The following is an 18904-nucleotide window of genomic DNA, read 5'->3' on the forward strand; positions in this document are numbered from 1 at the left end:
AACAAACAGGAAATGCACTTAGTCATGTCAGGGGTTAGGGACAACAAAAACGCTAGAGTGTCATCCTTTTACAACCCAGAAATTCTTCTTCTTCTTTTTTTTTGTACTTCTTGGTGACATGATCAATGATAATATGGTAGGCTAATAGTAAAATAATGGAATGTCCGCACTGAAAGGTTGGTAAATGTAAATTAAATTGTATTCTTGGTTATGTCTCCAACAAATTAACATTTTCAGCCTGTTTGAAATTAAGTTTTATTTGTGTTCAGGTTTAAGCATTAAACTCAGGCAGAATTAATTAACTTAAGGAATTAGAGTTATCTTGACTTTAGGCTAATAATTACCCTTTGAATGTCTATTCGAAAGTTTGTTTGTTATACCAGGCTTTGAAAAAAAAAAGTGTGTTTATTATAGCAGGCTGTTCGTTTTTGGAGAAAAAACGTAAAAGATTAAAGTGTTCATGACACAAGCATTGTTTCATTTCAGTAAAGGAGCCTGAAGGCCTGCGAGCAACAGCAGTAGCAAAAAATAACAGCATGATAACCATTAGATAGATTTAAGTCAGAAAAGTCGCTATTTAAAAATGAAATGTACAAATAAACAGCAAAACTGCTGTAGTGGAACTGCGCATGCGCGGGCAAAACTGCTGTGGGGTAAAAATGTAGATCTGTGGCTCTGCAGACAGATATTATTGGTTAAATGGCAGAATCATACTTTTTTTTTACCACAGTGTAAACAATTATTTTCTACACCAGGGTTTTTCTAACCCTAACAATACGACAGGAACATCCTTATAGATGTTATATGCAGTGTTTTCTCTATAACCACCCGTGATGTATCTGGGGGCTCCTACATAGACATAATTATGTCTACGGGCTCCTAGAGTACCGTGTCTGTCTTCCTAAATGGAAAAAGCTGTCCTCCTAGAAACTACATTGACCAATCGCGTACGTGCCGTCGCGCTGACGTGACACAACGAGGCCCCGCCCTCGCTCGAGACCGTATGATTTTTGTGTCAATGCAATGAACAAGGGAAACTGTGCACTGTCATTCATTAAGGGAATACTGGCTTGGTAAATGGCGAAGACTTACGATTACCTTTTCAAACTCTTGCTAATTGGAGACAGTGGAGTGGGAAAGACATGTCTGCTGTTCAGATTCAGCGAGGACGCGTTTAACACCACCTTCATCTCCACAATCGGTCAGTTCACCGGTGATCTAGGTAGAAGGTATTGGATGGTGTCCCGTTATATGCTGGACAATAGTGTTCAGATACAGTAAAACTGTAATAATTAAGTTTCTAGGTTTTTTTTGCATTGATAAAGTGGGTTTGAAAAGCACATGTGTTTTTTTCTTCAGTTAATTATATGATTATGTTTAAAACATCTAGATTTATTTAGACATGCATAGGCCTTTGATTACATAGCTTATGTTGGCAAATTAAAATATATATTTCGCATAATGTTTTGTTTTATGTATATATATATATATATAATTGTTTTTATTTTAATATTTTATATAATTTAAATGTATTATGTGTTTTTATTTCTATACAAATCATTATTAATATTAAAAACTAGTATTAACTAATTAAATATGTAGGTAAATAATCATAGATAGATAGATGAATAAATAGATAGATAGGTAGATGGATATAATTTATCTATATCTGATACATACTCTGGAAACAAGGCTGTCGGTGAAGGTGTGATAGTCATATTTTGCTGACCACAGCTGTATCTACTTTTAAACTGTCAAACCCTGCTCACTAATGGCCTTACAAGTTCATACTGGAGTAAACATAAACTGTATTATCGAGTTATGTATTCATTTTGTGTTCATGCTAATGGATTCAAGCCAGTAGTAATTTGCTGTTAGATGTTTTGCTGTAGTGTTCACTGTTCAGGTTTAAAACCCATGACCATATGCTGTTTTCCATATGATGAAAAACAAGGAACATGCTTCCTCTTGATGCAGAAAACCTAAGATGCTGTAAAATAATATAATATTGCATTGCAAATGCTCAAATAACCGTATCAGCTTTTCTCAAATAGATTTTCTATAATTGTTTTTCCCTGTCAGCATAAACCTCATAACGTTTTGTTACATATACGATTAAAACAAGAAAAAAGTAAAATAAATAAATAAATGAAAACAGGTGTTAATTTCTTATACAATTGAACTTCTCATGCACAGTTATCTTGCATTAAGGATTTTGTAGACAGAATACTTTTTGCATTGCGTGTGTGAAAGCTGCACAGTTGTCTTTCGTCTGCCTGCACAGAGAGTTTAGTCATTTCCTTTGTCAGTTTTTCCATCTGATTAAAACGTCACCGCCCCCCTCTGCCTTTGTTTGCGATGCTCTCTTGCAATGGGGTCTCTGAGCCTCGACTTTCTTTCAGACTTGATTTGTATTTATATCCCATTTATCTGCAAAACCAGCGCATTCTCTGAGTCAAAACAGCAATTTCCCTGAAAAAAGTAGCTTTTTTTCTTCTTCTAGATGTTAGAAATCATCACAACCACTCTGCATAAACAATATTTTGATGACAACGTGGGGACGGAGTGCTGGGGAAAGTATGGTTCCTTTGTGTGGGGGTCATAGTAGACTTGACCATGAACAGAGAGCTGTACTGTTTGAATCCCCATCATGTTCTCGTGATATTCACTCAGCCCATCTCAGCATTCTTCTGCCAACGCAGTGGAGCATTTGACTGGCATCTGCTTTCTTGTGCCAGGACGTCCATGACCCCAGTTGTGGCCACTCTGCATACTTGCCCACACTTCTCTGAGCTGTCCACCTCCACTTCCTGTGACTCTGTGTGTGTGTGTATCTTAGGGTTGTGATATTGCTTAATTGCTTGATAAATTGCTTGTCATGTCCCTTATTTTAACTGTAGCTTAGCATCCGGTAAATTACTGAATGTAAATGTAACATGCAAACTGTCATTGACTGAAACTCCAATGATCTACAAAATGTTTGAGTGGTGTTTTGGTGTTCTCAGACAACACCCAAGTCTCCAAATATGATATTCTAGTCTCTAAACTATAAAACTATAATTTCTTAAGGACCGTTCACACCAAGGATGATAACTGTAATGATAATGATAACGATATAGTTTTTAAATTTGTTTTATTTGAAAGAATAGCAGAGTCCACACCACAACTACAACAATAACAGCACAATATCGTTGGAATCAATTTCACAATTCTTTTCTAGCTGATGAACAATAAAAACATTGACGGCCAATCAGAATCCACCCCGAGAGCTCGAGCATCTAAAGCGTCAGATGATAAAACTGCAGCGTGCTTATAATAAACAGAACATTATTGTGCGTTGGTGTCAATGCGAATTGTTATAGAAAGGTTCATAGTAATGTTTTTTAAGGTGAATGGGCCTTTAGTCAGTATTATGGTCTTCTTTTCCTGTATACTAGCAATATAAATGTATTTGTATGCCAAAATGACATAATATAAAGATCTTATTATCAGAGAAATCAAACTAAATTCAATGAGGTTTATGCGTAAAACAAGAACTGTTCTTAGTATAAACCTCTTAGTTACAGCCCAGATCTTGCACTACTATATTGTTGTAGCATTAGACATTTTTCCACAGGAAAACCACATCACAAAGCCTCCCGTTTGACTAGTTATATTGAGTGTAAGGCATCTTTTTGAATTTATATGAATTTGTTTCATAAATAAGTGTAGAAATCTTGAATTATTTTTTGAACGGAAACCATCTTTCTACAACGTCAATAGGTTTAAGATGTCAGATATACAGAGATTCTGAGAACAATCTAAAATGTTAGGTTTGTTGCAAAGTACACAACTTGTTGCCTGATACAAGCAACAAGCAATTTTCCACTAAACAACAGGACAAAAAAAGGCAAGAGGAGCAGTTTAACCCCAGGATCTGGAAATAGCTCATTATATCTTCACCACTGCAGTGTGACATTGATTGTACCATTGATTCCATGTGGTGCCAGTCACTGAAGATCAGACGATGTTTCTCTTTTTCTCTGTTGCCAGGAATTGATTTCAAAATCAGAACTATCGAGCTGAACGGCAAGAAAATCAAGCTGCAGATATGGTGAGCCATTTGTTTGTCATTAACCCATGTCAGCAATTTTTTAAAACACTTTTTTTTGTTATTAAAGGTATGTTTCAACCCATGCAACAATTCTAATGTTTTAATAACATATCCTAGATTACACTTGACCTGATTTTAAAACATGTTTTGAACAAATTGATATAAAACAAGTTTTGAAAATGTTGTTGTTACATATGTGTCACATCGGGCTTTTAACCTTAAAACAATAGGTGGAATTTTGTTGTGATGTATATGTCACATTAAGAAAAATGGTAATGAGCTGCTCAAATAATTTAGCTGATTCAATTATTTTAGTGTTATATATATTCTGCTGCTCAATTCAAAGCATATTTTAACATATGTAAACAAAAAAATGTCAAATTAATAAAATTGTTAAAGGGTAACTAAACACCTGGTCAGAGACCGACTCCACCCACTGGCAATATTTGAAAAATGCCGAAAAAGTGGGCAGAGCCCAGCAGAGGGGGGGCGTGCACCTGCGACACATCTCTCTGTTGGCAAGGTGTGATTAGCTGGTACCCTCTGACGTCAGAGGGTACCACAACTTCCAATAGGAAAATTCAACTGCAGTAGCCACCGTTCAACCTGAAGAGGGCAGCACTCAGATATTTTTACACCATATATTGTAGAATTAAAGCTCCAGTAGGTAGCTTTTGTAAACAAATATTTGTTAAAACTCTCATTATGTCCTGAAAGTAGAATATGAGACAGATAATCTGTGAAAAAAATCAAGCTCCTCTGGCTCCTCCCTGTGGTCCTACTGCCATTTGCAGAAATACACCGCTCCCGGTCAGAAACAACCAATCAGAGGCAGGTGGAATGTCTTAGCAGTGTCAATCACGCTCGTGTATGCGCTGATCACCCCTCTCTTGCACAGCGCGAGCGCGTACCGTCGTTCGTGACTCTCCTGTTCGAACTCGTTCATCCAAATGAACGAATCTTTTTTTGAGTCATTTCGTTCATGAACGAAATGACTCGAAAAAAGATTCGTTAATTTTGATTCTCAAAACTCCCTACTGCAGCTTTAAAACACTTTATACCCAAATGTCCAAAAATTACTTGAATCAATGAACAGCAATAATAAAGCCCCAGTCTTACAGATCATTAACTAAAATAAGTTGGTTTAGGGTTTACCCTTTAATGAAATGTATTTTGAAAATATTTTGCATACCTGTAACTAAAACAGGTATGCAACATCTGGTATAAAACACCATATTTATTTTTATTCAGTTTGCACATTTTCGAGTTGTGAAAAAATAATCAAAAAGTTTATTTCTGGTTAAACTGTATACCTGAAAAGGTAGAATTTTGCAATGGTATTGCACTACATGCATGTTCAACATGTTGACCTCCAGTGTGAGGTAGTTATTTATTTTTATTCAGTTTGCACATTTTCGAGTTGCGAAAAAATAATCTAAAAATGTATTTCTGATTAAACCGTATACCTGAAAAGTTCACAGTTCACAGTTATGTGTTTTTGAAATATATGGCAAAGCAAATAAAATGCAAAAACTATTACTTCTGAAAAAAAATTTTATTTTAATTTATCTTCCCAGAAAAGTTATAATTTTGAAAATGTTGTGGAAAAGGAAATAAATAGAAAAAACTGTTATTTAGCAAGAAAACTGACAAAAAAAATTTTTTTTCCAAATGAGAAATAAAAGCCCAATGTGACATATATGTAGCATTAAAAATGTATCATAAACGCCCAATGTGACATATATGTAACATTACAGATCTTTGACAAAGAGTGGTTGTATTTAAAAAAACAACGGCAGAAACATGTTTTAAGTGGTCCATTTTCCTATAAGGGGAAATTGGTCTGGGTTCTTATGGGTCAATATGCAGTGCCAAGTTGTGTTTTATATATACTGTTATGTCTTCATTTACTCTTCGTCTTTAGAGATATTTAAAGCTGTGTTAACTCTTGGTTTGTTTAAAGAGATACACCCTAAACAGACTTTTGAATATAGGGAACAGATTCTACACTTAATTAGAGTTTTGTTGTTGTAAACATTATACCAGTTAGCTTTGAGGCTATTATGTTATTGTAGTCTACTCCTAAAAGGACATACAAACATCTTATTCATCTTGCACATAAATATTCAAATTTTTGTTTCCAATATAATGCTCTCTAGAATGACAATGCACTTGTGAAAATAGAAGTACACTTTAGCATACTTTTAAAATGAGTACCTATTACAACAAATATATACTTGAAGCTGCAGTCCGTAGTTTTCCTATTTGTCGCCATCTCTGTTCGAAATCTGCAATTGCAGTTATTCGTGGAATTATAAACTTTACGTGGGTTGTGCCTCGGCACGGCACAGCGCGGATCAATTCAATGTTTTGAGGAGAATGTGCGGCTGTCAGTCACTGCCTCGGTGTGGATACTGTCATTCGGAATCACAGATTCTACTTTTTGGAATTATGACCAACATAAGAATTTTCACTGGAAAATGTCTTGTGAACAAGTAACGAACATCCACTTTTGTTCTAACTAACTAAGGGGAAAAAAGCATTGCAGTAAATCAGGCTGATTATCATCAGCATTGCGTGACTACATTTAATGCCCTTCCGATATTTATCCTGGTTTTCGCGTGGGCCTGTTGCAGTCTCTTTTTTTCTGTAGCCACTCTGAAGTCCGAAGTCCTTTGCATTTTACAATGGGTGAATCTCCAGTTGTCACGGTGATTGTCGTTTGAACCTTTCTGGATCCGCCATCAAATTGATAAGTTTAATTATATCAAGTGCTGTGAGAAAAGGCTATAAATCTCCACCTCCAACATCCTCACACGCAATATAGCCTACTAGCCGAGACTCCTTCTTTATGTGTACAGATGCGGAATTAAAAACATTATTACAAGCTTACCGTTTTGAATCGAGTTAAGGCAAGCAGATAGTTTTGAACACTGACTGGTTATGTACTTCCTCAAACATTTATTTGGGATAATATTTAACCCAAAAAAGTTACGGACTGCAGCTTTAAAAAGACTTAAGTGCGAACTGAATATGTTTTCAGACTCTTAACTGCATGTTATTTGCAATTAAATTAATTGTATTAGCCTATATAGTTTATATTAAATGTAATTAGTTAAACTTAATACTGCTTATTTGGCCCACTTAAGTCCATCTTTATATGTAATTTCATAATTAGGCCTACTGTTATCTTTGAAATATAGGGTACTGCTGAATGTACTAAAATCATCTTTAATGTCATTTCTATTCAAACTCGTATTGAAATATATTTATAATTATACATTTGTAATGATGTAGTTGCAATTTAGTACATTTAAAATATATGTGTGCTTTTGCATGTTCAGCAACACATCAGAATTATTTAAAATGTACTTTAAAGTAAAACTTTGAATGTGACAGTATTACAAAGTGCACTTTTTATTTATTTAATTAATATTATATTATCTGCTAGTACTAGTACTGTCTTTAAAAAAACATACTTTTGAAGATTTGAAGAACACTACAATTGCAAATTCTATACAATGAAGTGTACTTTCTTTTTATTACAACTAACTTGCCTATGATTACCATGGTTTGTTATTTTTGGTTTCACTAACACTCATACATTTGCACTTTTTCTGCTCTAATACTGGATAAGCCCTTCAAACTTATTTTTTTTAAAAACTGGAAATATGTCAAAACAAAATAGGAAAGAGTTAAAGAAATTAGTTCATGTGCTAGCAATATGCTAGTTAATATCTTGGCACTATACAAAGTTTTTTGGGATCCTTAAGTGCTGATATTATACTGGTCCTTGAGTGTAGCCTACTTGATAAGTAAGAAGGAAATGACATCACACACTGTGGCTATTCTTCCTGCTAACAGTCATAATGCTCACACACCCTGTCCAGCAGACTAATGAAGGATGAGACGTGCAGACAATAGTGTCATGGACATCCGTCCCCTCTATCTGCACATTCTACAGGATGTTTATATAAAAATTTAGGAAAGAACAGGGTGGGATTCACCACAAACCAATGTAAAGTGTTAAGGTTGAGCGAGGTGACAAAAGACGGAAGGAACGAGGTGAGGATGCGTATTTGCATGTGACTGTCTGGTTGTTTTACAGGGACACTGCAGGGCAGGAAAGATTTAGGACGATCACCACGGCGTATTACAGAGGTGCTATGGTAAGACACTACTGGGTACAAAGCTGCAAAAAAAAAAAAAAGGAAAAAAAATATTGTCTTGATTTCCAGTACAAATATATAAAATTCGTAATCAAAAAATACATTTACTTGAGAAGCAAAATTACTTGAGATATTATTACTTATTATATATTATTACTATAATTACTTGACTCAAAGTCGCTGCAGAAACAATGTTGTGTTGTTGCAAAGTGCCGGAAAAGCAGAAAATTACAATAAAATGGAGACGTTTTGAAACTGGCGGAGAAGATAGCATCAAATAAATCCGCACAAACCAGCCTCTGCCGTTTCTGCCGCTGCCTCATAAAACGTAGTCCAGTGCGGCGGCTACACATAGTCATGTGGTAAAGAAGGCGTCATCTGCATTGCAAAACACTCCATGTTGCAGCTGTTGTTGGTTTTGGCATATGCCTACTAATGCAGGTCATTGCCATAGAAACCAATGCATATATCCCGGAAACCGAAAGAGCAGCATGGACACACATATCCGATCTGAACAGTTGTGATACACAATGTGTACCGATTGGAATCAATAATTTTAGATCATATTCCAATCGGATACACAAATAATCGGATTTGGACTGACAGTGTGGACGTAGCAAAGGGTGCTTTCGGACCGCAGAAAACGTGCCCAGTGTGAAAACGTGCATGCCCCCTCAGAAAACAAGACATGTAGTCCTGGTTCGCTTAGCTTTCACACTGTCATTTTTAACACCGAAACCAAGTGAAGTTCCTAAACGTAATTTCAGGAGGAGTAAATTCCATCTAATTTTTCAATGAACTGCCGGAGCATATAAGCAGTCACTCGCCTTGGTCCGGGCTAGTGTTGTCAAATGTACCGAATTCGGTATCAAGTTAGTACTGAAATTTAAAAAATGTGACGGTACTACCATTTCCCTCTAGCATTTTGAGCGCTGTTGAACTGATTCTTAAACACCTCTGATTGGCCATTGTGTTCACACGCTCAACATGTCTGTGAATGGGCCAATCACAGACATATATGTTGAGCGTGAACATACTGTATGGGATTGAAGTTGATACTTTTGACAACACTAGGTCCAGCATCAGCTGTTTTGGCATCCCTCCTCCACCTCCCCAACTCCACCAACATAATTTAGGCATCTTGCTACCAGACTCATCTTCCGAGCATTAGTAGTCCCACTGGGGGGTATATCTAAGCTCAAGTTGATGCCGCTTTCTCAAGCCCCTCCTCTGCGAACAGCAAGCCAAATACGTTTAACCTTAATAGCTTAAAGATTTTATGGGCAACCAAATTCATGTAAGTTACTGTACAAAAAGGGGCTTTTCTTACTTATATTTTGCGACAGAACTTCCAACATCTAAAACAAGGATGTGTGCTGGGCTAAACGTGTTCGTTGTATGTGTGCACATATGATTGTATATTTTTTACCAGCTAAGAGCTCTTTAAATGAACCGCACTAGAGCATTCACGCCAGAGTTAATTTTAATCAAACCAAACCTGCCAAGTGTGAACACAACCTTAATATCTAAAGTCATTTTGCTATTTAATTAAATGTATCTTGAATGATTAGATATTTGTTCTGGAAAACAAGACAAAAATACTAAACAAGAATAAATTTGCAGTGTACACACATATATATGTCTAAGTTTTGTTTGTTGAAGATGGATGTTTCATATTTCTGCTGGCTTTGTTTTCAGGGCATTATGTTGGTATATGACATCACCAGCGAAAAGTCATTTGAGAACATTAAAAACTGGATCCGCAACATTGAGGAGGTTACTGACATTACTTATGTTCAATTGATAAAGTAAAATGATTTACATTATAAAACAGATCCGGTCCTTATTTTTTATTGGTCAGTACACTGCTTGTCTAATTAATTGGAGGCCATTTTGTAATCGGCTTGTTTACCCACGCTGTAAATTCATATCAAATATAATTTTTCAAGTATTTGATACATTTGTTGGAGAATTAAATTTCTTTTGACTGCTGAACTTCTCAATGACTCAATCACTCATTTCAGCATGCATCATCTGACGTGGAGAAGATGATCCTCGGAAACAAATGTGACATGAACGACAGGAGACAGGTGTCCAAAGAGAGAGGAGAGAAAGTGAGATCTCTCACATCTTATTCACTTTTACAGTATTTCACAAAAATAGATGTATAAAAGAAATCATTTAAAATTAATAAAAAATATATAATGGTTTTTATTTTTTAAATTTAATTATTGTAATACTACCTATGATATGATACTATGATATGATATTGGATATTTGTTAATAACTGTTGTCATTTTTGTCTTTTTTTTTGTCCAGCTGGCAATTGATTACGGGATCAAGTTTTTGGAAACAAGTGCAAAAACCAGTGTAAATGTCGAAGAGGCCTTTTTCACTCTTGGCAGAGATATCATGGCTCGACTCAACAGAAAAATGGTGTGTTTTTTGTAAATCTTCCAAAACAAAGACAAAACACAAATGCATTATACTGAATATCATTTATGATTTATTGTCTTATAGTTATTAAAAAAATATTTTAAATAATCGTAAACATCAATCATTGTTACTATGAATCGTTTTAAAACAATCACTACTGTGAGTAAAAAAAACGGTAACACTTTACAATAAGGTATCAGTTGTTAACATTAGTTAATACATTAGCTATAGCTAACTATTGTTCATGTTAAACAATTTTACAGTGCATTAACAAATGTTAACATACATTTAGATTTTAAATAATGCATTACTAAATGTAGAAATTACCATGGACTAAGATTACTAAATGTTGTAGAAGTGTTTATTGTTCATGTTAATTAATGTAGTTAACTAATGTTACAAATTAAAAAGCTTATTGTAAAGTGTTACCAAAAACATTTAATGTTTTATTTTTTAACTGCATTTAGTTTTATACCGGTTCAGCAATAAAAAATAATATTACATATAATTTATCTTCCATTTTTAAAAATTAAAATCTGTGGTCCCCCTGTGTTGAGAATCAAGTTTTTAATGTTGTGTATAGACCTATGTGGTGTTTTTAATATGGTTTAAGACAAACTATGAGCAAATTCATAAGTCAGCGCCATTGCTGAGTATTTCTCCTTAAAATGGCAGTGAACCAAAGACAGTCTCAAAAACGCGGTTTGAAATCACTGGTGTTTCTGACGTCAAAAACTACCTTGTAACCAATCAGGTCAATGAGTGGATCTCTGAGCTGGTGTGAGTGAGTGGAGGCGGGGCTAATTTGCATATTCATAGAACCACATATACTAAATGAGGCAAGGGTGTAGTTAGATTCAAGCTATTTTAAGCCATGAAGATTTTTTTTCTAGGAAAATAGGGATACAATTATTGACTACAGAGGGACTTTAAATCATTTTAAACATGTATCACTGTAACTATGAATCATACCACATCATGGGGTAAAAAAAAACAGGCCCATTATTTTATTACTGCGTCTAGTTTGATATCAGTTCAGCAATTAAGTACAAAAAGTCTCAGGATTACTTGTTTTAACTATATTAATCTATTTACAACCCTGATGTTATCAACTTAATTTCTTTTTTATAGCTTGTACAAAGCAATATTAAAATGTGTCTGTCTTTCTATTGACTAGAATGATGGTGGTCAAGCAGATGGTGGGGGGCCGGTGAAGATTTCAGAGAAGCGCACCAAAAAGCACAGCATCTTTAAGTGTGCTCTGCTGTAACTCATTTGCAGCGCGTGGATACATTCACTTGCTGTGTCTCTGCGGCAGCTCAGCTGGTATAACATATCACATGAGCCCCTGCAAAAGAGCTGGACCATCAGGCTCAAGAAGGTTCGTGTTTCCAAGCCCTTAAATTCAAGATGGAACAGAGGAATGATGCCGTTTTGAGAGATTTACATGGTTCACTCTAGAGTCACAATAGGAAACGTCTCCTTTGTTGTGTGGTGATAATCGTGATGATTGTGTCAAAAGATAATGGATCAAATATGAATGGTTTGGCTTTGATATGTTTTTGTTAAATATTCTATATAGACACAGCACTGGCTGGCTTAAAACATTTGCTGCTGAAGGCTTAAATGTATCGCGTACAATATTTATGAAGTAGTCAGCGAGTCTGTTTTGTTGTAATATTTTCCTAAGTGTTTTTTATACTGCATATACACTGTTCTCGCACTGGTTCAAAAAAAGTAATAGAGAAGATCGGTAAAAATGCAATTTTTGGAACACTAGTGGGTTAAAAGCACTTTACATGTGTTTTCAATGAGCTCTTCTCACAGGCACATGTCCATGTATAGCACAGACGGACATCAATCCACTCGCTGGAAGGTTGCAAAGATAGAACATGATGGGTGCAGAGCATGATGGGTAAAGGAATAGGGTATCAAAGGGAACACGTCTTACTTGGCAAAATCACAGTCACGAATTGGAAGTGAGTGTCTGACACAGCCAGTAAAACCTGAGAACCATCAGTATTATGGGAATAAGACAATTTGTGCCTGTGTTGTAGATCCTTAGCTTTAGGGTTATAAGCATAGGGTTTATGTTGAAATTCAGTCCAGCACTGATTTGTGAAAATTATGTGACATTTTTTTGAAAATGAAGATGATCATTAACTATTTAATTAGCATTTAAAATTAATGTTAGGGTCCTTGTGTCAATGCTATAGTATAATGTTTAGTAACATGATAAAAAAGAAAGTCACTGATGCATGTTTATGTAAATCCATTAACGGAAACTGAGCTTTTTTGTATTTCAATTTGATATTTCTCACATTTGTAGCTCTTTTTCATTTCTTGATTGAAAATGTCCAGTGCATGATATATTAATACTGTACAAACAACTTTTATTTACGGTTTACATTTTTTTTTCACCATAGGCTCTTAATAGAAACAGAGTTGCCAAAAAGTGATATTATGTGATTTTCATGCTTGACTGTCAATGTGTGTAAGTTGTTTTAGTCAAAGGATCCAGGGTGAATTTAACTGGTTAAATCAGCACTTATGTTTCAAATGTCTGAGACATTTTGGTCTCCTATTGAAACTGCACTAAAGGCTGTTTCAGAAGAAGTTGTACAGATTACAGCAATAAAATGTCCCTATTTGGGAATTACTTCTGACTACTTGTGCTGATATTAGGGACATTAAAGCCTTGGATCCGTATCCATTCATCTGAGTTGGACAGATACTGCCATAGTATTTTGAAAGAATGTTTTGATGATTATCATTTTACTTTTTCAAATGTAGCATATATCATGACCACTGATATTCAGATGGGACCATTGTTATGCATGTATTTTCTTTCATATTTGTGACTGTATGACCGATCTTTTTAAAGAGACATATAACGCAACTAGTTACCTTAAAAGCTATGCTCTTTTAAACGTTAAAACCTTAACAAAGAAAACGTGAACAAGAATTTGAAGTGTGGTTTTATTAAATGTAGATTTTTATACTACATATAACCAAAGTAAATACTGTATAAACATATCTTTATACTTTTCAGCTTATTTTTTCTACGGCTGTACCTTCATCTTCTTTTTGTCAGCAATACATCATACAAAACAGTAGATGGTGCTATTAGACAATCTGATCACAACAATAAACAGAATGCAACTCGCATACAACCTGCTAACTTCAAACATTTTGCATTGAGGTAGACTCATTTTGTCTTTTGACTAGGTAAGTTTGCATAGGCTTACACGAATTGTCATTATAATGTATAATACTGTTACTAATACTGTATACGGTTACCAAACCAAAACATCTAAACCATAACACACAAAAGGGCATGATGAAGACCAGAAGAGTGAGAAGGTAACATACTGTAATATAATGTATTTTTATCTTAAATATATATAATGATGAAAATACTTTTAGTGCATGCACACAATTAATGAACAGTTAATAGATGATATGGTTTCAGAAATTTGCTACTCATTTAACTTGATTATGACACCTGATGTAAGTATCTAGTGTTACAGGTGCTCTGGTTGAATGTGTGCATCGTTCTTATTTGAGTAATGTATCTTCTTAAGGGACTCCTTCAAGAGTGTCCCCTTTGTGTATGGCTACGACACATTTGAAGGTACATCATCTGTTGTCTTCTGTGCTGGTTTCCCTGGATCATCAGGAGAGTCTCCACAGGCTCCAGCAAGGTCTCTTTCACTGCTTGATTCATGGGCTCTTTTCAAACTGTTTCCTAAATACTTGCCAGGTTTTGTGGACCAGCTCTTGGATCTTCCAGGGAGGAACATTGTGTCCTCTGGCAGAGGCAGGTGGCTAGCATCAACGTGGACTTCAGAATTACTGGAAACGGCACCTGTAGTTATCTCCTCTGTTTGCTCTCCATCTTGCTTCTCTGAACTTTTTTCCTTTCCCAGACTTCCTTCAGGATCATCTGGATCCTTTTCCATGTCCTGCTGAGTATCTTTCAGGCGTTTGTCCACTTCGTCACTTCTTTCTTCCTGGTTTACCTGATCTACATCCACCAATGGCTCTATACCAGTCGCCCCTGTTGAGTGTAGCTGTCCACCCTCTGCCATCCCATCTTCTATTATCAGATGAACTCTTTCGTGATTAATTGGTCCATCCGAACTGTCCAGTGTCTTCTCACCTTGCATTCCCATCTCCTCTTTACTGTCTATAGTAGAAACTCTCAACCTCTGTTGCTCAGGCTGATCAGAATGTTGAACTACCTTGAAACTGTTGCTAAACTTGTCAATCTGGTCTACCAAGGGTCTTACCATTGATACCTTTGGCATCTGACCAAAAAGACTAGGGTGTACCTTATACTCATAACCAGCACTCCAACGTCTTGTAGCTGGAGATGCATCCATTCCTTCCCCTTCTTGATTTGCTTCCCTTTCACTTGCTTGATCAAATGAGATCGTGCTCCTATACTTTCGCACAGTGGATGGGGATGTGCTTTGTATTTCTGTGGGGTAGTATTTGAAAGCTTTCACCTTTTCTAGAGGGTAGGAGGTAGTAGCCTGAAGTTTCACTCTCTCAGTCATCAAGACTTCTTTCTGTGTGGTACTATCTGAAGAAGTCTGGTTGTCAGGAACTGAAGATTTTGGTGATTCTGGCTTTGTCCCATCAACCTCAACACCCTTTTCACAAGGGAAGATTCGGATGTCCACACATGAGCCAAGGCGTCTTCTTGACCCTGGAACATCTACCTCTAGATTCTGGCCATATTCCTTTGTGTTGAGGTTTGTAGTGCTTATTGTTTTACTCTGATCTGCCTCTTTTTCCTCGGGTGGACGTTCATCAACACCCAGGTAATAGCGGTAGAGGCTGTACCCATCAGCACTGTTGATGCTACTGTGACGTTGAAGAGAAGAGGGGTCACAAATAGAGGAGGTCGTTGAGCGTGTCCTGGTCAATTCAGAGTGGTCGATTCCCACCAGTCTTTCCAAGGCATTCACCATTCGGCCATTAATGTCTTCCAGCTGGGCCAAACGAAGGTCCACTGTCTGAAGGGAGGCCTTCATTGTGTTCTCCCTCTCATTCACCTCCTCAAGTCGCATGGACATGTTCTCTACCCTGTGCAGGAACAAGAAGAGTATGTTAATGTGATGATCACATAAAAAAGAAGTTTGCAAAAGGGTATTTAAGAAGTTTACCAGTATTAGTGTATTTCAATTACCTTTCATTTGTTACCCTGATACGCTCATCATTTGAAGACAGTTGCTCGTCCTCTCTCTCCCTGAAATATTCCTCCACACATTGCTCCTCAAACTCATACAGCATCTTCAGCTCTTCCGGGGTTAGAATAAGCTCTGTATGATGAAAACAGAGAATACAAACAAATATTTATCTCATGTTCAGTTTGACCACCTGCATCTTGATCCTTTATAATTTGGTCTAATTATTTGATTAACTCACTTAATCCTTTATCCTTCTCATCCAGTTCTCCCTCCTTTTTCTTGCTACAGCGACAGCAGAGTTTGCGGAATAGGATGTAGAGGTGGCTAAATATAATGAGTGGTGGAGGTAGCACAGGCCTGTCATGGAAGGTCATGATGAGCTGATATCTCTGAAATTTCCACACCTGGTTGGAGATGGACTTAACCTCAAAGAACGTGTTGCTTTATTGGGAGGAAACACATAACAACTAACAAATCAAAACCACTGAACTGTTACTAAAGATACACCAATTAAGACATTTTGGTAAAGACCAATAGCCAGAACGTATTTTTATGTTGCAGCCGATCCTACACAGTTTGTTTTTACATGCAAATAAGTGAGCAAAACATTGTAATGGTAGTATTCTTACTTGAAGACAGCAATGAGCAAGTTCACAAGCAGGATGTTGGCCACTAACAAATAACAGGCCATGATGGCTGGAGTCAGCCATGCTCCAGGGATGCAGGGTGGAAGCTTTTTCCCATCCTCATCATATAAATTATCTCCACAGGGGGCTGTTTAGAAAAAGCTTTCTTGTTACATTATAGTACCAGCGATGAATTTGTTTTGCATTCACAACAATTCCAATGCCATTATACCATTAGTAGTGTTATTTTTCATGAAAACAGTGTTTGTCATTGTGTCAAATGTTCATCGTTGTGCTTACGATTTATTTCCATTGCGTAAACTTCAGGCCAATCCAGAAGGTCAAAAAAGAGACAAACAAGTCAGTTAGTGCAATCGGAAACCAATGTGTGCAACAAGAATCAATCAAACACAATATCAATCAAGAGACAGGATAATCAACTAGAAAACTGCTTCAGTGTGTACAGCCTGAAATACTGAAATAACAACAATTTGACTAACACATTTTTCTTTCTCCAAGTTTGAAATAACTCTAAACGTTCATAACTCAACAAGAAAGCCACTAAGCATGAAGTTATAGGGGAAACTGCAACAAACAACAGAATCACAGCGGTAATGGAGATATTAGTGAGGTGTTAGAATGGAGGATCAGACTGTTATCTATCTACCCTGGAGGCAGGAAACAAAATCTTACTATAAATTCTAGTCTTACGGTCTATCGAATCTGCAAACACCTCTCCATAAATCATCCAATAAGGCATGTAGAAGATGTTGCGGGCTAAGCGCCACGTGGGCTCCTCATCTGGGTGGAGGATGGCCTGTCGTGCCACACCGAAACTCATCAGGACCACCAACATGATCACCACAAAATACAGCATGTCAATCATCTGCAAGTCAAAAAGTCCATATAGTTGTTAATCGAGTGTACAAGGGCTAAAAGTATAATAACTTTAGTAAAATGAATTACGTTACCATTTTCCCTATCATCATGACATAGGGTCCTAGGTACTTGTTGACCCCGAATATGTCCAGCACACGGATATACCAGAAGATAATGTCCACGCAGTAGATCACGCGACCGTAGCCCATGTAGGGTTCATTTTGTAGCCTAAGTAATACCCCGAACAAGAAAGTGGCGATGGCCACCAGATCTGTGATGTTCCAGTACTCCTCTAACCACACGTTTATCTTTTGCTTGAGCTTGCCTGGTTCAGACATCAAGATCTGGAAGAAAGAGTACCAGAAATAGGCTACAAACTGATTCTTTACAATTGGGTCTTAGTTGATTTAACTTGATTGCATCGATTTCTAGAGCTGGTGATTTAAGGATAGATATTTACATCTTTACCTGTCTGACTTTCTCTAGCCCCAAAGTGATGATGTATGAAATGACGATCCACTCTTGTAAACATGGCCAACGCTCCATCTTCACCAGTACTATGTAATTGTACAGCATGAGATAGCCAAGGTAGGAAATCTGCCCGATGCAAGGCAACTTTATTTTATTTTATTAATAATAAAACAAAAATATACACAATTTATTTTATTTTATTGCATTAAATAAAACCATTATTTTACAACATAAAATAATATATTTAAAAATATATACTACCCAATCTGTTCTGGGTTTAGGCATCCTTGCGACCTTAGGACAAGCAGTTTGGAAAATGGATGAATGAATATTCTACTCACAGTATTGAACCAAAATTTGGTGAAAGGGGCATTGTAGAACTCAAAGATTTTTCTCCCAATTGGAATCTGCCTCATTTTCTTATCGCCTTCCTCCTCATCTCCTTTCTTAGAGGCTGCATCTGCGTTGGCATCCTAGATATACATGAGGAATTTTCACAACATGTACAGTAGGATTCATAGAAACTGCAGTTGCTAAAATCTAAAACACTACATCATCCTGGATTTGTTTTAACCAGACCAAACATAAGATTAAGAAGCTGTTTGATGCAGCATTAACCTCTCATCTAGAGTTCTCTGACTGCCCCGCCTAGATTAACCATAATTACTCAGCTTTTAATAGATTGTAAAAGTATCTGCACAATATATGCTTTCTATAACTAATTTATTTTTTCTATCTACATCAGTGTGGATGTGTCACGCAAAACCTGTGTGTTTACTGATTGGTTAGACTCATATTATGCCAGGTCAAGTGCTTTCACTTATTATGTGCACTACACTGATCTAATAGAGGAGTGGTTTGTTTGAATAGAAGGAGTGGTGCAGTTTACCCGGCTGGACTTATCATGATCCTTGGTGTTCTTGTCCTCATTATCCACAGTGACTTGATGAGACATGTCATCACCCAGACGGAAATCCAACAGCAGGATAAAAGGTGGGAAAATGAGGTTGAGTATCACCTGGAAGAGTTGAC

At 36.5% G+C, this 18904-nt stretch overlaps 2 protein-coding genes across 2 annotated transcripts in view; one reads left to right on the forward strand and one right to left on the reverse strand.

Annotated features, from left to right (window-relative positions):
• Nucleotides 1-969: 969 nt before the first annotated feature.
• LOC143721020 (ras-related protein Rab-8B) lies at nucleotides 970-13886 on the forward strand. The gene is made up of 7 exons (XM_077211080.1): nucleotides 970-1201; nucleotides 4033-4093; nucleotides 8202-8262; nucleotides 9961-10038; nucleotides 10287-10376; nucleotides 10582-10698; nucleotides 11876-13886. Exons 1-7 carry the CDS (start codon nucleotides 1078-1080, stop codon nucleotides 11966-11968), a joined length of 624 nt encoding a protein of 207 aa, XP_077067195.1. The 5' UTR covers nucleotides 970-1077; the 3' UTR covers nucleotides 11969-13886.
• Nucleotides 13664-18904, reverse strand: part of trpm1b (transient receptor potential cation channel, subfamily M, member 1b) — a 39331-nt gene continuing 34090 nt past the window's right edge. Inside the window, exons 19-28 of the mRNA XM_077211072.1 lie at nucleotides 18762-18890; nucleotides 18214-18345; nucleotides 17870-17998; nucleotides 17494-17745; nucleotides 17234-17408; nucleotides 16823-16843; nucleotides 16526-16670; nucleotides 16135-16337; nucleotides 15896-16028; nucleotides 13664-15792 (exon numbers count right to left, since the gene is read on the reverse strand). Coding sequence (XP_077067187.1) covers nucleotides 14316-15792; nucleotides 15896-16028; nucleotides 16135-16337; nucleotides 16526-16670; nucleotides 16823-16843; nucleotides 17234-17408; nucleotides 17494-17745; nucleotides 17870-17998; nucleotides 18214-18345; nucleotides 18762-18890 — 2796 coding nt within the window. The 3' untranslated portion in view covers nucleotides 13664-14315. The remainder of the gene's footprint in view (nucleotides 15793-15895; nucleotides 16029-16134; nucleotides 16338-16525; nucleotides 16671-16822; nucleotides 16844-17233; nucleotides 17409-17493; nucleotides 17746-17869; nucleotides 17999-18213; nucleotides 18346-18761; nucleotides 18891-18904) is intronic.

Source organism: Siphateles boraxobius, unplaced genomic scaffold (assembly GCF_051911475.1).
Source record: "Siphateles boraxobius isolate OS27281-9 unplaced genomic scaffold, OSU_SipBor_1 65, whole genome shotgun sequence".
NCBI classification, from domain to species: domain Eukaryota; kingdom Metazoa; phylum Chordata; class Actinopteri; order Cypriniformes; family Leuciscidae; genus Siphateles; species Siphateles boraxobius.